Source organism: Rhamphochromis longiceps, linkage group LG12 (genome assembly GCF_057381845.1).
Source record: "Rhamphochromis longiceps isolate RC_006_pf linkage group LG12, R_longiceps_female_GT1.1, whole genome shotgun sequence".
Taxonomy (NCBI): domain Eukaryota; kingdom Metazoa; phylum Chordata; class Actinopteri; order Cichliformes; family Cichlidae; genus Rhamphochromis; species Rhamphochromis longiceps.
In genome coordinates this window covers 8,741,831-8,760,984 of record NC_140568.1, presented here as the reverse complement: position 1 = coordinate 8,760,984, position 19,154 = coordinate 8,741,831, and the positions used below count along the sequence as shown (strand labels likewise).

Genomic DNA, 19,154 nt, shown 5'->3' with positions numbered 1-19,154 from the left:
ACAGATTTGTCTGTATGTTTTAGGATATGTGTTGAAATACTTGCCTGCCTGTTCTGTAAAGATATTGATAGCACACTGTATCTATGAAGGCTCTTTAAAGATGTGAAACGATGAGTTGTTTTTTGAGACCTGATGAAAAAAAGAAATGCTTCTGTATGTACATGAAACCCCCCACACAGTGTGCTGATGATGTGTCCACTGTTCTCGGTGTTAGTGTTGTGAATGAATTACCGGGTATATCGTTTTCCTTCCTCTCTATCTATCTGCCTGACGTCAACACCAGATTCACTCAAGCTAGTAACCGTATCGGTCACACAGCGTTGTGCAGCCATACTGTAAACACTGGATTTTTCCCCCCTCCTCATTGCCTTGTCAAAGTGTAGGTTTTGTATGCCAAGCTATAATGTGAAGTGATTTACATTTGGGAAACTTTCTTGATAATGGTCATTGGGTTGTAATGTTGAGCACTGTTGTTTGCCCTTCTCCACCTAGTGTGATACTACTGCTCATGTATGTTTTGTAGGATACCAGAGTTTGGGAGGAAATCATCGATCCTGTCAGCATTTGGTTGTGTTGACTTCAGTGGATTAAAATAATAAAAATAAAACCTGTGGTACTGACTTCTTTCTTTTTTCTAATAAATAAAAGATGTTTTGACACCAGGAAAATACAAAACACACTGTTGTGTAGACCAAATCCTTGGGACCCTCATGGTTCAAAAAGTGTTTTGATCATAGTTACAGTCTTGGATAATTATCCAAGAATTATTTGAGATTCTTGAGTTCAGACATTTAATTCCACTCTCCCAGTGATTTAAAGAATATGAGCTTTCAATATTCATTCAGATGTTTTCTAGAATGGGGTTAATTTTCTTCTGTCATTAGACAGTTTTTCTTATGTACATTTTCAACATGTTCAGCTAGTTTGTTCTTCTGTGTGAATTTCAGTTCTGCACTTTGGCTGTCAGGTGAATGACTCGGTGTATTTCACATCATTAAACATTGTTTTCCAAAGATTCAGTAATTATAAAAATTCAGCTCAAACCATTCAGCTATTAGCATTTACACTGCATTTTCTACAGGAAATGCATTCTCTAGTGTTATTTACCAGTTTCACTTACTGTTGTTGACATGTTAAGAGTTAAGTTGAAATTCTATTATAAATATTAACATCAGTATGTTATGTTAACAACACTTGTGAAGGTATTTAGAGAACCGTAAGAGACTCTTATAAACATCTGAAAGAAAATCATCTTTAATCATAGATGGAGACTTGTGCAAAAAATATTATTTTTAATTAATTATATTTTTTAATTTGATTTCAGTTTCTCTGTCAGTCAGTTTCTTTCGGTCTGACACAGCAACTGCACAGAATTTTTAATTTTTGGAAGAAGCCTTTTTTTGTCTTCTGTTTGATTTTAAGGTCTTCAGACTCCTCTGTCTCAGCTGTCTCAGACATGGATGCAGTTTCAGCAGAAAGTTCCTCACAGGGAACATTAGGCACTGGCAAACTTTCAGAAAGGAGTTCCTCACTGGGAAGAACATTCAACACTGGCACATTTTCAGAGGGAAGTTCATCAACTGGTGGAACATCGGGCGTTGAAGGACTGTCTGAAGGAGGTTCTTCATTTGGAAGAACATCAAACATTGGAAGACTTGAAGGGGGCTTAAAGATATTGGATACGTGATTCTTTGCTACACCAGCAATCGTCTTGAGCAGCACTGGTGCAAAGTTTGCAATGTTGTTAAGTAGAACTTCCTGGTTCTTGTCTTTAAGAATTTAAACGGAATCGTTCATCATGCTGAGGAGTTTAAGTGTTCTGTAGAATAAGGCTATTTAAATATCTTTTAAACATATTTAAAGCACCACAGAAATATTTCAAGACTGTAGCTGGACTGTTAATTGTATGTCAGATGTGACCCACTGAAATTAAGGAGGTATAGCCTCTGGAAATTTAAGGAGCATCCGGGCTATGTCCCTTATTTTATTAATATTGTTCACTGCCCATACCTGAAACAGAAAACACATTTACAGTGCAGTTTTGTTCAGAGGTTATGTAAAAAAAGAAATCTCCAAATTACTTGTGAGTGTTCTAGACTTACCAGTTTCAGAAGAGGTTTGGCGTCGTCTCCTTCAAAGTCTTTTAATTCAAACTCCCAAAGCCTTCAAAAGAAAACAAAAAAGAGGTTTTCTGTCAGCATTTACGCTTCATCGCAAACAGACTTTCAGGTTTCACAGTAACTTAATCTCCTGTTTTAATTTTTATGTTTTTTCCCGACTATAAAATTACACCATGTGTTTAAAAAAAAAGCATAAATAAAACCTGGCTGCTCGTTTGATCACCGAGGACTCCAGCTGTGTGGCTCAAGTAGTGTTTATCTTTTGGGAAAATCAGGCCGGTGTAATTTAGGTGAATTTCACAACGTCTCACACACTCATCTGTGTTTTCCAGCCGTCTTTGTCATAGTTTAACAGCATAATCAGATATGATGTTATATGGTAATAAAATAGCTCATGCAGTGAATAAGGGGTAACACCCTGATAAGCAATGCTTCACTTACTCTTAGTTAGGGTGTCGTTGATTCGAAAGCTGCACAGCACTTTGTCAACATTTCGGGCGGGAAGGAATCCACTTCCTCTCACCACCACTTGGAAGGACTCTGACAAGGCGAAGAGAAACACATTATGTCACCTCATCTATAAAATATTATTGAAAATAAATGAAGTTATTTCATCTTCTTTGGTCCAAAGTAATCCCAAGCAGCAGTTTACATACACTCGTGTTGAGCATGAATGTCGTGGCAATTTGGAGCTTTTAATAATTTCTTTCAACAGTTCTTTTTCCAGGGGAAATTAGTTTAAAACAAGAACTGGGTGTGCAAGTTGGATTTTCTCTAATCCACACAGGGTCAAGTGTGGATTCCCCTCAGATGAGAGGAAAATGGCGTTCAGGAAAATCCAACAGTTCCATGAACTAGAAACCACACGACAAAAATTCCCTTCACTGTCCCAGTAAAGGGAATTTCACATCGCTTATTATTATTTAAGATGTAATGAAAACATTGCGTCACTTACCCATTTTCCCTGGGTGATGACATCATAAAAAATGATGTCATCCCCCATTTGTCCAATGCTATTCGGCCTCTCTGCATGTCCAGACTTCTCAACCTGAGTTGTCCCTCTGAGATATTCTGTCTAATCTCGACCATCCTGGTTGCTCTGACTTTGCCTCATGTCTTTTTGTCAGTGTTACCATCTCCAATCCATACATCACTACCATCTTGTAAACCTTTCCTTTCACTCTTTCTGCTATCCTTCTGTCACAAATCTTCTGTAGTGCTCTTTCTCAGCGTGAAGCCATGCTGCTGCTCGCTAATTGTCACATTTTTCCCATATCTCCACAGTACGGCTCATCAGCTTTATCCCTCTGTAGTTACTACAGCTCTGTGGAATCCAATCCACCCACCACAATAATACTAAACACCCCAACAGTTTATCCATGCCTCAAGTATCCTGTGTTGATCTTGAAATTGTTAATTAATGACTTGCTACACTAAGAATTCTGTACATGTGTTATAATTCATCCAACTACAGCAGCCTGTATTATAACAAAATGTATTTTCATTGTTTTCATTGTCTTACATATTTGTATATATTATACAAATTATATAATATTATATTTTCCTTAAGCCTAGTAAAGACCATTTAATTTAAATACTAATGATTATAGAGCACACTATAGTTATGGGAAAACATTTGCACTGTTGCAAACAAATAGTTGCTTTGCAATTTGACGGAAAAACTGATTAAATAATAAACTCTGATTAGACTTAGCACTCAAGCTGAGGCCAAAAAACAGTGCGTGCAACGGTTCACCTGTCTCTGCTGCAGGAAATTAGATTATGAGTCACCGCTGGGTTCTGACTGACGCTATTTCGTTGTGTGGGGAATAATCGATTGAGTATTTCACATGCAAAGATGGCTGCAACTGCCTTCCTTTGCAGACGAACAGCAGGGGTCCCAACTGTGTGAGTGTTAATAAAGACTTCTAATAAAGTCAAACAGCTGGATGCAACAAAAACACCTCAGGGTAACATTTTGTCAAACTAGGATTAGGCTACAGTCACTGGTGAGTCTCATTAAACAGCCTTTCGCAGGCAGGGCTGTGCCAGCACTGGCAAATCAGGCGTCTTTAATTTAATTAATTACATTTAATTAAAAATAATTTTTTAGTTTAGTTGAGTTTTTTTTTATTATCTGGTGTCTATTGTGTCTGATGCTAAGACTAAAATATGCCTTTTGACCCAAACATTAATTCATTATGGACTGGCTTTAATCATTTATTAATATTATTTTTATTTATTTATTTATTTAACTCAGTGTGAGATTTATTTCAGCAGTGTAAGAAGACAAAAGATTGTGACACGGAGAGAGTTGGCAAACCTGCCTTACATTTGGTGTGAAAATAAACACTATCCATCTTCTGTTCATATGACTATTATTAGAATGTGACTTTGAGGGCTCTTTAATAACAGGGGTGAAATTTTCTAGATAATTAATTAATATTAATAACAATGATTTGTAATTAACGTGAATATTTCTCACTCTATTATAATTAAAAATGGTTTTTCCTTCAGCTTGTTTTTATCTTGTATACTTTTACTTAAGTAAATCTCCTGGTTAAAATATCCTGAAATAAATTAACTGTAATTGATTCACTGGGACTAGTGCTTTTATATATTGTACCATCGTTTCCGGGGACTTTTTTAAGGATGTGCAACTCTGTAACAATCCTTTGCAAAAGGATCTATGTGGACGTGCATGCAGAGAGGCAGTGAGACACTAGGTGGAGCCACAGGGTTGTGGTTCTCACTCTCCTTTTATGTTCCAGCTCCTCAGTCGCTTCTTCCCACAGGGATGCTTCCAGCAAAAATGAACCGAACATGACATCTCCGTCACACTGAATGCTCACATCAGTTAAAAACTTCTGTGATTATGTAGAGTGAAGCCCCTGGCTGTTTGACAGTTGTCCAATATATGGACAACTGTCAAATCAGTGCGCATGATGAGCGCACTGATTAAACCGGAGAGGGGAATCCTTTTATGTCAACATCTTCACCCACTGATGAAAGCTTTAGAAAGGAAGAAGAAGAAGAAAAAAACACATCAGGGAGTTTACAAAGCTAAACCCTCTTGGGGAAGTGCAACCATGAGTCATCAGCAGCACTTGCTTTGCTGTCAATCCAGTGAAACAGACAGTGCTATTATAAGACCACAATCCCTCCCAGAATTGATTTGTCATGACCACAACATCATCCACAAGTAAGTGAAGGCAGTAAGCCTTACATTTATTCCCTCTTCAGGTTCAGTGATTGTAGTGATTGTCTGCACTTTTTTTCAGTTTATCAGAGCAAACGCACAATAAAGAATAGCGAAGATGGCATACCCTGGAATTTAACCCTAAATACACGGTGTTAGGCTGCTGGATAAAAACAGTGGGTGTTTCTGGTGAAACAGAGGAGAATCGCTCTTGATCTGCTCCACTCTGCGTCTGACTCCCACAACCCCTAAGTTCTAATTATAGTATTCATTGCAGCTATTGCATTTGGAAGATGGTATAACTTTATAAAGCGCTGCACACAGGTATTTTGCTGGTTGAGATTTTTCTTTATAATCCCAGGGCTCTATGGAGAGATAACAGAGGGAGATGTGAATTAGGTCGTCTGTACCATCTGTACGTTATTGCTGGAGCTGGCAGCTCTACTCCTAATGGCATCTGCGCAGGGACGTGTGATTTACAGGTTCACAGTCAATGACAGCTCGGACACAGATGAGCACTCCGGCTGCACTGCCGGGTCCCTCCCCTGGGGTTGAAAGCTGTCGACTCCCCTTTTACGACTGAACTCCAGCGTACAGAGAGGAAGACTGGCTTAAAGATGCCGAGCGCATCTCTTCCTCCTCGCACCCACAAAGAGAGTACACCATGGTGCTACAGAGTGAGCAGCAGGAGAAAACAAATCGATAGCGCTGGCAGAGGTTGTCCTTTGCCCTTTGATGCCTCTGCGTAAACAAAGACACTTTGCAGTCTGGAACTCCCACTGAACACTCACATAAGAAGAAGTACACTAGACAGCGCACACCGAAGACCTGACGAAGGCCAAAGCAAAGATCTTCTTTCTGTGTGAAATGTGGCTAAAAAACCCCCCAACAAAAACCAAAAAAAAAGGACAGAAACACAAAGAGTAGAGACTGAGAGAAGAAAGCCTGAGACTGTGTGTGACTTATCATGACATCGCTAAATCTGGTAAATTTTTCTAAGAGGCTTGGAGTCGGTCAGGATTGAGGCCAGCAACCACAAGGTCAGTTAAAATTCCACTCAAGTATATTAAGACATCCATCTGGCACAGCTCAGAGGTACATGTAATTGTGGGAATGTGAATAGATGAACTAGAAATGCTGAGGGGCTATATATTAGGCAAATAAAACCCAGTTTGACAGAAAAAAGAACATTTTAAAAAGAAAAAGAAAACAAAGAGAATAAATAACACAAAGGTCCAAAAATGTCCTCATGAATCCCTTGCTAGGAGTATGTCTTACAAATTTATTGTATGTGACACAGAAGTATGTGAGGTCTCTCGGTTTCCACTGTGTACAGAGCAGTACACAAGCAACAATTTCACCACAGGAGCAGGAAGCAAAATCTGGAGACAACAGGAGCACCACTGATCAGCATTTCAGAAATTATTGTCGAACTCATGCAATATATAAGAGCCCCCCTCGTCACAGCTTTAGACATTTCAACTGCTTTTCTTGAATATAAAATGTGTAAACATATAGAAAATCTTTTGCTCTTTTTGGTTTTTCTTCATACGAGCACTTCCCAGATTTGATCGTTTCCCTTATTAGCTGTATCTTGCAGTGCAAAGCTAAAAATCTGCTTTCTTGTGATAACATCAAGATTAAAAAAAAAAATCACAGAAAGCTTTCAAAGCTGAGATGAAATTTGAAATTGAAATGTAAAAGCAGCCATTATTTCACCACCAGCTCATTCCATTGTGATGTTAACGGAGGAAAAGGGCATTTATTCTCATGTGCGACCTTGAAAGGCTACTCATAACAAATGGATGAAGCGATACAGTGGCTATACTGGCTCTCCTTTTTCCGATAGGGACAGCTGATGGATTTTAATGGTGGGAAGGTTTCTGGTGGAGGTGGGGTGGGCGCAGCCGGACTCCCGCGGGGGAGTCCTGGCCCTGAGGATGCAGCAGCAGGTCCGATGTAAGCTTTTATTGCAGAGTTTGGCCACTTTTGCTCTGCTCGTTTCAGCTGGTCCAGAATCGCCCGCGGGGGCTCCGGAAAAGACCTTCCATTCCCGGCTGTCCCTGGAGGAAGGAGTTCTCGAGAGGGCCATGGAGGAGGAGGGGCTGAGCCGAGAAGGAGGCCCCCTGCTGTCGAGGCCCAGGGTGAGGGGCTGGCCGTGACCCTGCATCTGACTCTGATGATGGTGGTGTGGTCTGGGAGTCGTCCTCAAACAGTGAACTCCAAGTAAACTCTGGAAAGCTTTTTTAAACTCCTGGTTGGAGCATGGGTAGATGATGGGGTTGATGCAGCTGTTGAAGTAACCGAGCCAGAAGGTGATCTTGAAGACGGTGTCTGAAGGTCTGTATGCAGGGAAGATTGAACCTGCAGGGACATCAGACACACATCAGAGACATAATAAAAGATAGAGATGACTGGGAGCTCTCGGGGATGATGTGGCCCTCAGGTATATAAATCTGTGGGAGCATTCTGTCGCACAATGTTTGTTTCGCACACCTAAACAGAATCTGCCATTCAAGACATTTTACTAGTCACCTTTCTCGGGACAAATCACTAGCGCTCATCCTCCGGATATGCAATTCATAACAGTTCATCCAGTAGTTATTGAGCTGCTTCAGTCTGGATTGAAGTGGTTAACTGACCAACGCTGCCTCGAGCTGTGCTGTTACTGTGGCTAAACCAAATTTGAGCCAGTTTTCAGAGCTCCAATTACATGCTGTGCTCTATTTGTGTTTTTTTTAAAGAACACATGATCCCTGAGCAAAAATCTGTTCCAGATCTTCCCTTACACACTTCTCTATATTCTTCAGACACTAAGACATTAAAAAAAATACAAGGAACCCTTTCTTGAAAAATACAATTATAATTTGGCATGCAGCTCATAAATATGTGGGCGATCCTCCATCGCTTTCGCAATTTACCCCTATTTGGGGAAATGAAAAGTTCACGCCTGGTAAAAGTGATGGAGGATTTAAAATATGGAAAAATAAAGGCATTAAAAAAAAATTAAAGACCTATATGCAGATGGCATGCTGCTCACATTTGATCAGTTGTGTAAAAAATATTTAATACCCCCAAAGCACTTTTTTAAATATTTACAATTGAAAAACTATTTGTCATCAAAACTGCAAAGGATTGCTGAACTTCCACCATTGACAAAAATAGAGGAGGTATGCATTAAGAATACAAAAGGGAAAGGTTTTCTCTCTATATATTATAATTTACTGATGCTTTCCTCCAAAGACTCAGCAGCAGATAAACTGGATGCTTGGAGAAGGGAGATCCAAGAGGACATAGATGAAAATGACTGGAACCAGGCTTGCTTAAAAGCACAAAAACAAACAATAAACACACGCTTTAAACTACTGCAATATAAATGGCTCATGAGAACCTATATAACACCTGTCAAGCTTCATCATATGTCCAATGATATTCCGGCCATCTGTACTAAATGTTTAGTTGAAAAAGGAACTCTTCTTCATTGTCTATGGGAGTGTCCTAAAATCCAGGACTTTTGGAAAGATGTTATCAAATATCTGTCCGAAGTGTTTAAGGTAAAAATCCCTTTAAAAGGAAAACTCTGTGTACTTGGAATATATCCAAGGGAATTTAAGCAATCGGGGAAAAAAACTAAATTACTGGACTATGGACTACTTCAAGCCAGAAGAGCCATTGCGCTATGTTGGAGGAGTATGGATGCTCCCTCCATGGGACTCTGGAAGAAGGAAATTGCAGTTTCTCTAGGCCTGGAAAGACTGACATATATTGCCAAGGGCAAACAATGGGACTTTGTGAATATGTGGAAGCCATATATGGAAATTTTAGGGAGTGGAGGTGAAGGACATTTATGAAAAAGAAGGAAAAGAAGAAGGGAAGGAAGGGAAAATCTTGTCTATCCTAACCCATTGTATTTTTGTATTACTGTGAGAACTATGCTCATTTCTACATTTGAATGTGATGTAGGCAGGTCTGATGTATGGATGGATGTGTGAATGTGAGGTTGTTCAACATTTGTTTGTATTGTACTATAAAAAATTTCAATAAAAATATATGGAAAAAAAAAAGAACACATGATCCCAAGCTGTTGGAAATCACACCACTTCACCCGTCTACGTGTCACACTTTATTTCTAATTGTTTTATCCAAGTTCCACTTGATAGAAGCTTCCTCTTTGCCGCCAAGGTTAAGGATTTTATTAAAATTGATCCCGGATACTGTGCTGCTTTTGATTAGAGCGAGCGGGGAATGTGAGTGGGATCTTTAATGAAGTGGCAAAGGTAATGGCTTAATGGACGCATTACATGCAGGCCTAGTCCTCATTGTATTCAGTGGCTGGCAGTGAAACATTAAACATTCAGAGGCAGGAGAGAAGCTGCCTTGTGAAATGTTTTATTGGCCAAGCTCCTGAGAGGGTTAAGCCTCGGGAGAAAAAAAAATGTGATTGTGATATAGAGATGGATAGAAAGGAGAGGCGGAGAGAGTTGGAGAGCAAATTATTTTGTGCCTGGCTATGCAGCTAATGCATTTTATCCCCAGCTGTGCCAAAACCCCCCAATTCTATTATTGCCCGTACCCCTTGATAGATTCATTGTTGGAATAAAAATAGAAGAGGAGTGCAACTGTTGGGTGAATGTGTTGACGCACTCAATGATGCAGCGGTGTCTGCTGCTGAATGCACACATTTTTGTTTTTTGTTTTTCTGCTGATTGAATTCATTCAGATTGAAAATTTCCAGCCAGCTGCTTGCATGGGATGTGATATTAATCCGGTTTAGCGTCTGCATCCACTGACACTTTTAATCTGAACAGTGCGACATATGTAAGAGTGATGAATATGATCACATGATCAGCGCTCCCTGAATGTGGATATACAGCACGCTGTGTGTTCAGAGCTCTAGATGTCGTGTTTTTGTTGTTCTTAATTTCTCAAAGAGTTTTAAGACTGCATTAAAGTATATCAAGAACTATAGAGAAGACGGGACCAGCATGGAAGCTGCCATCATTGGAAAGAAAATAAGCAAATGTCCCCATATATTTACATCAAGGGCCAAAAAAATAAAAATAAAATCTTCCATAAATCTCTGAAACTGTAACATTTCCAAATTTTTAATCTAATTTAGGTGCTTATGTATTATGTTTATTGTTATTTTGTTTAACCCATTTGTTTCCTGTTTTTCAAACTGATTTTAATCATATTTAAGCTCAATTTAAATATAATCAGTGCCTGTATAACTCTTATTCGTGCTATGTTGCCTTCAGCTGCAATAAGGAAACAAAGGTTGTCTATTTGTTGCTCATTTTGACAGTACTATCTGTATTAAGACTATTACTTCCATACACTCGTGGCCACTTCATTAGATACACCTGTTCAACTGCTTGTCAATGCAAAAAAAAAAAAAAAAGTCAACCAATCACATGGCAGCAACACAATGAATTTAGATATATATGCATGGTCGAGATGACAGGCTGAAGTTGACTTTTTCAGATTTTCTCTGAAAAAGGGAAAATAGAGAAGACAAGAAGAATCCTGTGCTGTAACAATCAGACAGTAGGGTTAGATTTTGACATAAACAACATGAAAGCACTGATCAGTGCTTTCATGTATCAACGTTTCAGGCTGTTTCTGCTGGTGGTGTAATGATGTAGGGGATATTGGGGCCCCTTATTACCAAATGAGCAACGTTTAAACACCACTGCATATCTGAGTATTGTCACTGACTGAGTAATGTGGTCATATAGGGATGGACATCATCCCTTTATGACCATAGTGTGCCAATGTTCTGGTGACTACTTCCAGCAGGATAACGCACCATGTCACAAAGCGCACATCATCTCAAACTGGTTTCTTGAACATGACAATGAGTTCACTGGACTCTAATGGGCTCCACAGTCATAAGATCTCAATCCAATAGAGCACCTCTGGGATGTGGCCGAACAGGAGATTCACATCTCATCTCCAGCACCTCGTTGAATCTTTGCAATGAAGAATTAAAGCAGTTGTAAAGAAAAAAGGGGACCAAGGCAATGCTAGCAAGGTGTACTGAAGAAAGTGGCCAGTGAGTCTATATTATGGAATGCTTTCAGTCTTAAAATATGCTAGAAAATTGTTTAGTAAAATTCATTTAAAGGTAGTAAGGCTTGATTGCTTGGTCACTTGGTCAAGTACCAGTCTGAGATATTATAGTTTTATTTAAATCCTTTTCATTCATTTTCTTATCATCTTCAGTTTTAGTATCATTTTTGGAATTATTGTATTCACTACAATGGTTATATTTACTTGTATAGTATTTCAGTTTTATATTCTTTTTATTATTAATATTATGTAGCACTCTGTGTGCCCTTAACTTGAAAAACTGGAAAAAAAATAAATGAATGCTGCAGATGACCTTTAAATGAAATATGAATGGATTGCCATGGTATATAATTAAACTAGCTAGCTATTTTTCTTTTGCTTTTCCCTTTTATTTATGTTGTTTTCTCAGCAGTGAGGTTTTTAAGGTTTGAGTTTAACTTGAAGCAAACCAAACTGAGCACAGAGTTCTGACACTAGGCCTCTAGCAAGGTTGGGTGAAGTGTAGGCAGGTGACTGGCTTCGGTCTCACAAGAAATTTCAGGCATTTTCCTCGTTGCTGTCTGGTTGCTGAGTGTGTTGCTCCTGGCAAGCATGTCTTATTTCTCCTAGCGGGCTAGGCTAGCAAGCCAGATGGGCTCTGCATACCCAATCACCTAACGCTGCCTATTACGCAACCTTGATAAGTCTGTACCCCTTCCTGCTGTTAATTGTCTGCAGAGGCTAAATTCATAAACAGCTTCTCTCACACAGGTTTGAAGATTTCTTTGTCCCCTGCAGCCGTTACCTTACTCTCACTCTTTTAGCTCGTACCCCGCAGCCAATCACATTACAGCCAAAACCACTTCACGTGTGATTAAAAAGCTCCATGACATCTCCCCTGCAGGGTCATCTCCATTTGTAACTCTGGACTGGTTCCTGTGCAAATGTTATTTTTTTCCATCTCTCCCTAGAAGTCCAGTTCAGACCACCTTAACTTAACCATCCGTGATACATGCTGGAGCTGAGCAGGCTGTAGGGAAAGATTGTGCTTGTGTTGCCACAACTCCTGTGTTTTAAATGTACTGTGTGCACACTGAGAGTAGACTTTTAACTTTCTGTGACTTTGTGAACAATGTGTTGGCTATTTTGCAGATTACATCATCTCCATTTTAAATTTGAGTACATATTTGAGTATGATGTATGGACAAAAAGGCCATAGCTCTTAAACTTTGAATTCATGTGTTTTCAGTCCTGTTGCCACAGATTTATCCATGCAGTCTACCTGTAAAACTACTGAAAGAATTAATGTTTTAAAGAGCATGGTGCTGTAACAGATGGTAGTATTGTAACGAGTCAGTCTGTGAAATTTCTTTCATCCTAGATATATCACAGCCACTTTCATGTGATTTTGTGCAAAGTGGAAACATTTAGGAGGCACAGCAACTCGGTCACGAAGTGGCAGACCACGTGAAGTTACGTAGCGGGGTCACCAAGTGCGTAAAAGTATCTGACGCTCTTCTGACTTCATGACTGCAGAGCTCCAAACCTCCTCTGGCATCAACATTAGCATAAAAACTGTGCGCCGTGAGCGTTGTGGCATGGTCTTCCATGGTCGAGCAGCTCCTGTAGGTGTAATGTGTAGGTGGGCCAGTACTTTTGTCCATATGCTTCAGTAATATTTTAGTGTTCAGAGTGGGCGTGTTGGTAAAAGTTCCATATTTGCAGTAAATTACAGACATTTGCTAAAATACTATCCTTGCTCTGTCACAGTTAAATTGTGCAGCTTCTGTTTTATTTACCTTCATGTTAGAAAAGCAAATCTGCGACACCACAAGTTGGTAGCTGGGTTATTAACTATCGCGCTGGTGGTCATAATCTGCTTATCTGCTTTAATCTGCTAAAAAGGGAAAGTTAATTTCAGGCTGTTTGGCTGATGTTTTTTGTACATGTTTCATTTAAGATGAGAGTAATGAATGATGACTGTATTCAACTAACATTTTTTTTCAGTTTTTAATTTGAGAATTTAAAGTTAAATTACATGTGCTTGTCCAAAGTAAAAGAGCCCCAACAATAAACTTCTCTTTTTATAACTAAAATAATAAAAAAATAAAGACCCAACACTAAGTTAATTAAGCTGAGAATATTTTGGCTGGATTAATAGGTGTGTTTATTTCACTGCAATCAAATGGAACATGTAGAATATAATCAAAATATTTTAATTAGGGAAATATTTTAACTTCAAACTGCAGGATGCATGTTTTTCCTAAAGCCTCATTTTTATCATTCTTTCACTTTTATCAGACTTCAGTCCACTGAAGTCTTTTTCTGATTTAAGTTAAGTATAGAACATGAATGGGTTGTCTACTAACCGGAAAATTTAATCAGCAGCTCCTCCAGGCTGCATGCTGAAGTGTCCCCGGGGGAAGTTACCGAACCCCAAATAGCCTCCAGTGCAACCATCAGTGTATGTGTGATAGATGAATAAAATAAGAACCACCTAACACATAGATATTTGACCCATTGTTCATTTAAAAATGTTTATCAGCATGTGTCTACAGGGCTGTGTGTAATTCCCTGCTCTTTCTCCCAAAGTTCCTGTCTTTCTTCTCAATACATCCAAAAATAACTCTTAGGGGGGAAAAAAAGGTTCATCATCTCTAGTTTAAAAAGACACTCGACACCCACTGACACTCTGAGTCAGAGGTTTTTAAGAATAAAGACTCCTGGCTGGGGCTGGAGACAGGAAACATTTCAGTTCATCTTCAGTTTCTTAACATATCACGATAACACGAGGACACCCTGTGAAGCTGTTCTTTATGTCAGCGAGGGCATGCTTCACGCTACGGTGACACTGTCGCCTCTCAGCCACCTGTTTCCTTCCAAAGAGATTGTTGTTAGCTTAACTGTTGATGCCAAATTGGCCTTGGGTGTGGTAGTGAGTGAGTGATTGTCTGTCTCTCTGTGTTATCCCCATGATGGACTGGGTACCTGTTTAGCGTGTCCTCTGCCTCTCATCCATTGTCAGCTGAGATTGGCTCTAGCCCCCACCACCTGACCCTGAACTGGCTAAATGGTAAAGAAAATAAACTGATTGATGCTTTGCACGTGTTGTAGTTCCAAAGAAGGACTCGGTACATATCAAGGACAATCCACAGATAGATACAGAGCCTTTTAACACCCATTTAAATTACTTCCATAATTAAAGTCTTGTAATTATTACATTGGATCTGCTTCCACTTCCCCCTAACCCTAGCATCCTCTTCTGTCACACTGACCCTCTGCATGCCTGGCTTCACTTCACATCTTCTCTTTGGTCTTCCTCTTTTCCTCCTGCCTGTCAGCTCCATCCTCAACATTCTTTATCCAGTGTATCCACTATCACTCCTCTGCACATGTCCAGACTATCTCAGTCTTGCCTCTCAGCCCACAGTTATTATGGATATTAATTTAAATAATATCTACTCCATAATCGAAATGATGCAATCAAGACTTATCCAGCTGTACACGTCAGAACTACACCAGTGCTTTGTGATTCATTGCTGAATCTATCATTGTCCACAGACTTATGTGGCAGCGGTATGCACTGTGACGCCAGTATTAGTAAGGGAGCATTCGTGAGCCAAGGCTTTGCCTCATTTCCCAGTCAGGAGCTACTCAGCCAAATGGTGGCAGCTATATTTACAAGCATGAGAGCATGGAATAAATACAAACCCTGCAGGATTTGTTAGGATTTTGCCGTATCTCATATCTACTTGGTTCAGATTTCCTTTTTGCATGATTGACAACAGCACTTGCAGCGCACAGGTCTACAAGTCGTTTGATTATTTCCCTTTGAGCTCATCTTCATTGAACCCGGCGCACTTGAAGACTTAAAGACCATCATATGAAGTCTGGCCTCAGTCCGAAAGGCTTTATCTGTCACTAAAGATCTGCCCCCATGATGAAGGGAGTCACAAACACGAGGGAGAAAAATGGCTCGACATGCCATTCAAGGGTCTGGTTTGAAATATATCTTGGTCTCAATTTTAGTCCTTTTGTTTACAGACGGGGAGCAGTGGAGGATGACAGTGATCTGAAAGATTTATAGAGCCTATTTATAGAACGACTACCTGGCCGAGTCCAAAGCATTTACTACAGCGCTCCAGAGGCCACAAGCTCATCTGAATGCGAGTAACCTCAATGTCATCCCACAAAGGAGGCATTCACTTAACATCATCTAACTATGAAATTAGCCAGCACTTAAAAACATGACCGTAGAATAAATTGATCAATGAGTATGTAATGGGAATAAATTCAGATGTTGAATTGCTTCCTGAAAGTGGTCTGACTCATGCGTAGGAGTAGGTAATCACATATATGGACCTATTTTTAATTTGTGAAACGTTATTGATTAAATGGTTGCAGAGGGTATCATTGACTGTCTGTGCTCCAGTGACATTTCTAAGAAATATGCTTTTTTTCCCCCATTGATACTGAGAGTTAGATGAAATGAGAGTATTTGTCCATTCAATGGGAAACCAGAGGCAGGAGTTAAGGCAGGTGACAACACCAGATCCAATGAAACCGTAATTTCCCATTTTTACACCCGGGTTCTCAAATCCATTAAACAAAAACGTTTAAAGAGTCAGTTCATAAGCTTGGAAGAGCGCTTGGCTAGCTGTCCACTTTTTTCAGTCTGTCTATATTATTCATTCATATTTGCCCCCGAGTGGTGTCAGGATTCAAATTTCACTCCTTGAAAAGACTTCATTTGATCCAAAATGCTGCAGAGAGAGAACTGACAGGGACTAGAAAGTGAGAGCACATTTTTCCCTAACTGGCTTTTCCCCCCTGGCTTCCTGTTAAATCCAGAATCAATCCTTCTCCTCACATACAAGGTTTTTTAATAATCAGGCCCCATCTTATCTTAAAGACCTCATAGTGCCGTATCACCCCAATGGAGCTCTTCACTCTCTGACTGCGGGCTTACTTGTTGTCCTAGAGTATTTAAAAGTAGAACGGTAGGCAGCGCCTTCAGCTTTTACGCCTCTCTTCTGTGAAACCAGCTCCCAGTTTGGATTGAGACAGACACCCTCTCTACTTTTAGCATTAGACTTAAAACTTTCCTTTTTGATAGAGCTGGATCAGGTGACCCTGAACCCTGACCTTAGTTACGCTGCAATAGACCTCAGCTGCTGCTGAGTGTTTCTTCTTCACTCTCTTCTTTGCAATACCTGTGTGCTTATATAGCACTCTGCATTTAATCATTAGTTATTAATTATCTCTGTCTCTCTTCCAAAGTGTGTCTTTTGCTTGGCCTTCCTCCCATCTCCCCCCAACCATTTGCAGCAGTAGTTGTCCCTCCCTGAGCCTGGTTTTGCTAGTTTTTCCTTCCCACTGTCGCCAAAGTGCTTGCTCATAGGAATTGTCTGATTGTTGGGGTTTTTTCTGTACTACTGTAGGGTCATTACCTTGTTCTATAAAGTGCCTTGAGGTGACTGTCATTGTGATTTGGTGCTATATAAATAAAATAAAATTGCACTGAAGTAAAGTAACCTTCCTTTCCAAACTGTTGAGGTATTCCCTTTCAGTCTTGTAAGTAATATATTTTCTGCTCTGGTTAAAATTTGATTTGCCCTGAGAAATCTGGCTCTTGACATTAGGAATTACATGCAAGATGAACATGATAATACTCACCAATGGGTAGCACCAGGAAGAAGGGGAGCCAGCACAACACGAAGCAGCCAACCACAATGCCCAAGGTCTTGGCAGCCTTCTTCTCACGAGAGAATTTCAGCAGCTTCAGAGCAAAATGTGTGCGATTGCGAAGGGCCTCGTCATCTGAGACAGTTGCATTGCCTCGGTGTATCCTGAGAATCACCTGCTCTGAATCGGACTTCTCTGTCTTGTGGCCCTCTTTCAGGCCCTGGCTCTCTCTGTGAGCTACCACATAGACCCGACAGTACATTACCAGTATGATGGTCAGAGGAAGGTAGAAGGAGCCCACTGCAGAGAAGATCGCGTAGCCCGGCTCCTCTGTGATCTTACAAATGGACTCGTCCTCGGGCGGCGCCTCTTTCCAGCCAAACAAAGGTCCAATAGATATGATGACAGACAGCACCCAGAGCAGCATCAGTGCCAAGAAAGCCCTGCGTTTTGTAACGATTGATGGGTAACGCAGGGGGTAGCTTACTCCAATGTAGCGGTCCACAGATATTACACAGAGGCTCATGATAGAAGCCGTGCAGCAGAGCACATCCACAGCTGCCCAAACATTACAAAAAACCCGTCCAAATACCCATCGATCCAGGATTTCCAAAATGGCAGAGAACGGCAGTACGGTGGAGCTCAGCAGCAAATCTGCCACTGCCAGATTAACTATGAAATAATGCGTGACTGTCCGCAAGTTTCGATGGCAAACCACCGAGAGGATCACCAGAATGTTTCCCACGACTCCAAACCCAATGAAGAGACCAAGCACCAGACCCAAAACCACAGCCTTGACCACATTGAGCTCTGGGACTAAAACGTGGCTGCAGTTGGAACAGTTCTGTGTCAGGGGAGCTGGGGTCATATTGTCCAGCACAGGAATCATTAGTTCCAGTACAATGCTGGTACTCAACAACTGGCCTGTGCAGAAGTGGTAGACTGAAGCGCACACCTATTTAAGTTCACTACTAGAGAGAGTAGACATCAGGCCATTCTCATAAAAGCCATTAGAGTAATGATCACATTAAGTCTGTCTTGTCAAAACATAATTTGAATGATGATGCCTCGAGCAAATGAGCCATTACGTTGGCAATGCATCAAGGAAAATAAAAGGACAAGTTGCATGCAGAACCACTGAAAGAGAAATATAATATATGCAAACGAAAACTACTGAGCTAAAATCGAGTAATCCATCTTGAAAATGTTAATGATGTTAAAACTGACTGTTTTTATGCAGCTGGTACAAACCACTGTTAAAAATGCATTACAAATACAAGAGACAGATTGGAGGTGAGCGATTTAGGAAGTCTTTGAATGTTCTCTGAACCAAAAAAATACATGAAAAAAATCACTGTTTGGACTGAAAATTAAAGTCTGTTGAAACCAGTTTTCCTGGGAGCAGCAGGTGAGAAATCAACATCCAGGCTTGTGTGTTGAACGCAGCTTCAGCTTCAGTAACGTCCAGCGCCTTTGAAAAGAGAAACAGAAGAAGACACGTCCGTCACATACAGTGAAACATGAAAGCATTCATCCTTGTTCAGCTCATTGTTTTTTTTGTATACCGCTGCTCAGCTCTATCAAGAAGGTGGGCGGGAGACAATGTCTGAGCCACAGCTGTTGTCAAATCAATGTCACCACTGTCTCGTCTTGATAATGGGATCAACCCAAAGTGAGGCTAACAAACTGAGAAACTAACAGTTCTGTGAAAACTTTTCACAGGACTATACAGGCTGGTGAAAAACACCCCATTCATTAGCTTGTGGAGCTGCTTTTAGCAGCAGTAACTAGAATAAAGTTTTTTTCTGTTCAACTTCATCCGTTTCTCACATTTTTATCAAAGACCTTTGGCCCACTCTGTTTGCGTGCATTCATTTATGTGTGCAGACAGCTCTCTTTAAGGTTCCCCCACAGCACCAGATTGGAGGAGTCTGGACTTTGACTGAATTATTGCAACAGCTTTTGCCACCATTGTGCTGTTTGGGTCACACATTTGACTCTAAAATACTTTTGCATACAGTAGTGTTCATTGCTCAATGATTACAAGGTGCCTAAGTCCTGTGTCTGCAGAACAAGCCCCAATCATCAGCCCTCCACAC

At 40.3% G+C, this 19,154-nt stretch overlaps 1 protein-coding gene across 1 annotated transcript; it reads right to left on the bottom strand.

Annotated features, from left to right (window-relative positions):
• Positions 1-7,106: 7,106 nt before the first annotated feature.
• LOC146656848 (alpha-1A adrenergic receptor-like) lies at positions 7,107-18,591 on the bottom strand. Its single transcript, XM_085424623.1, has 2 exons — positions 17,047-18,591; positions 7,107-7,683 (listed from the first exon to the last, which is right to left on the bottom strand). The coding sequence occupies exons 1-2, from the start codon at positions 17,942-17,944 to the stop codon at positions 7,142-7,144; spliced, it is 1,440 nt and encodes a 479-aa protein (XP_085280749.1). The 5' UTR covers positions 17,945-18,591; the 3' UTR covers positions 7,107-7,141.
• Between the last annotated feature and the right edge of the window lie 563 nt (positions 18,592-19,154).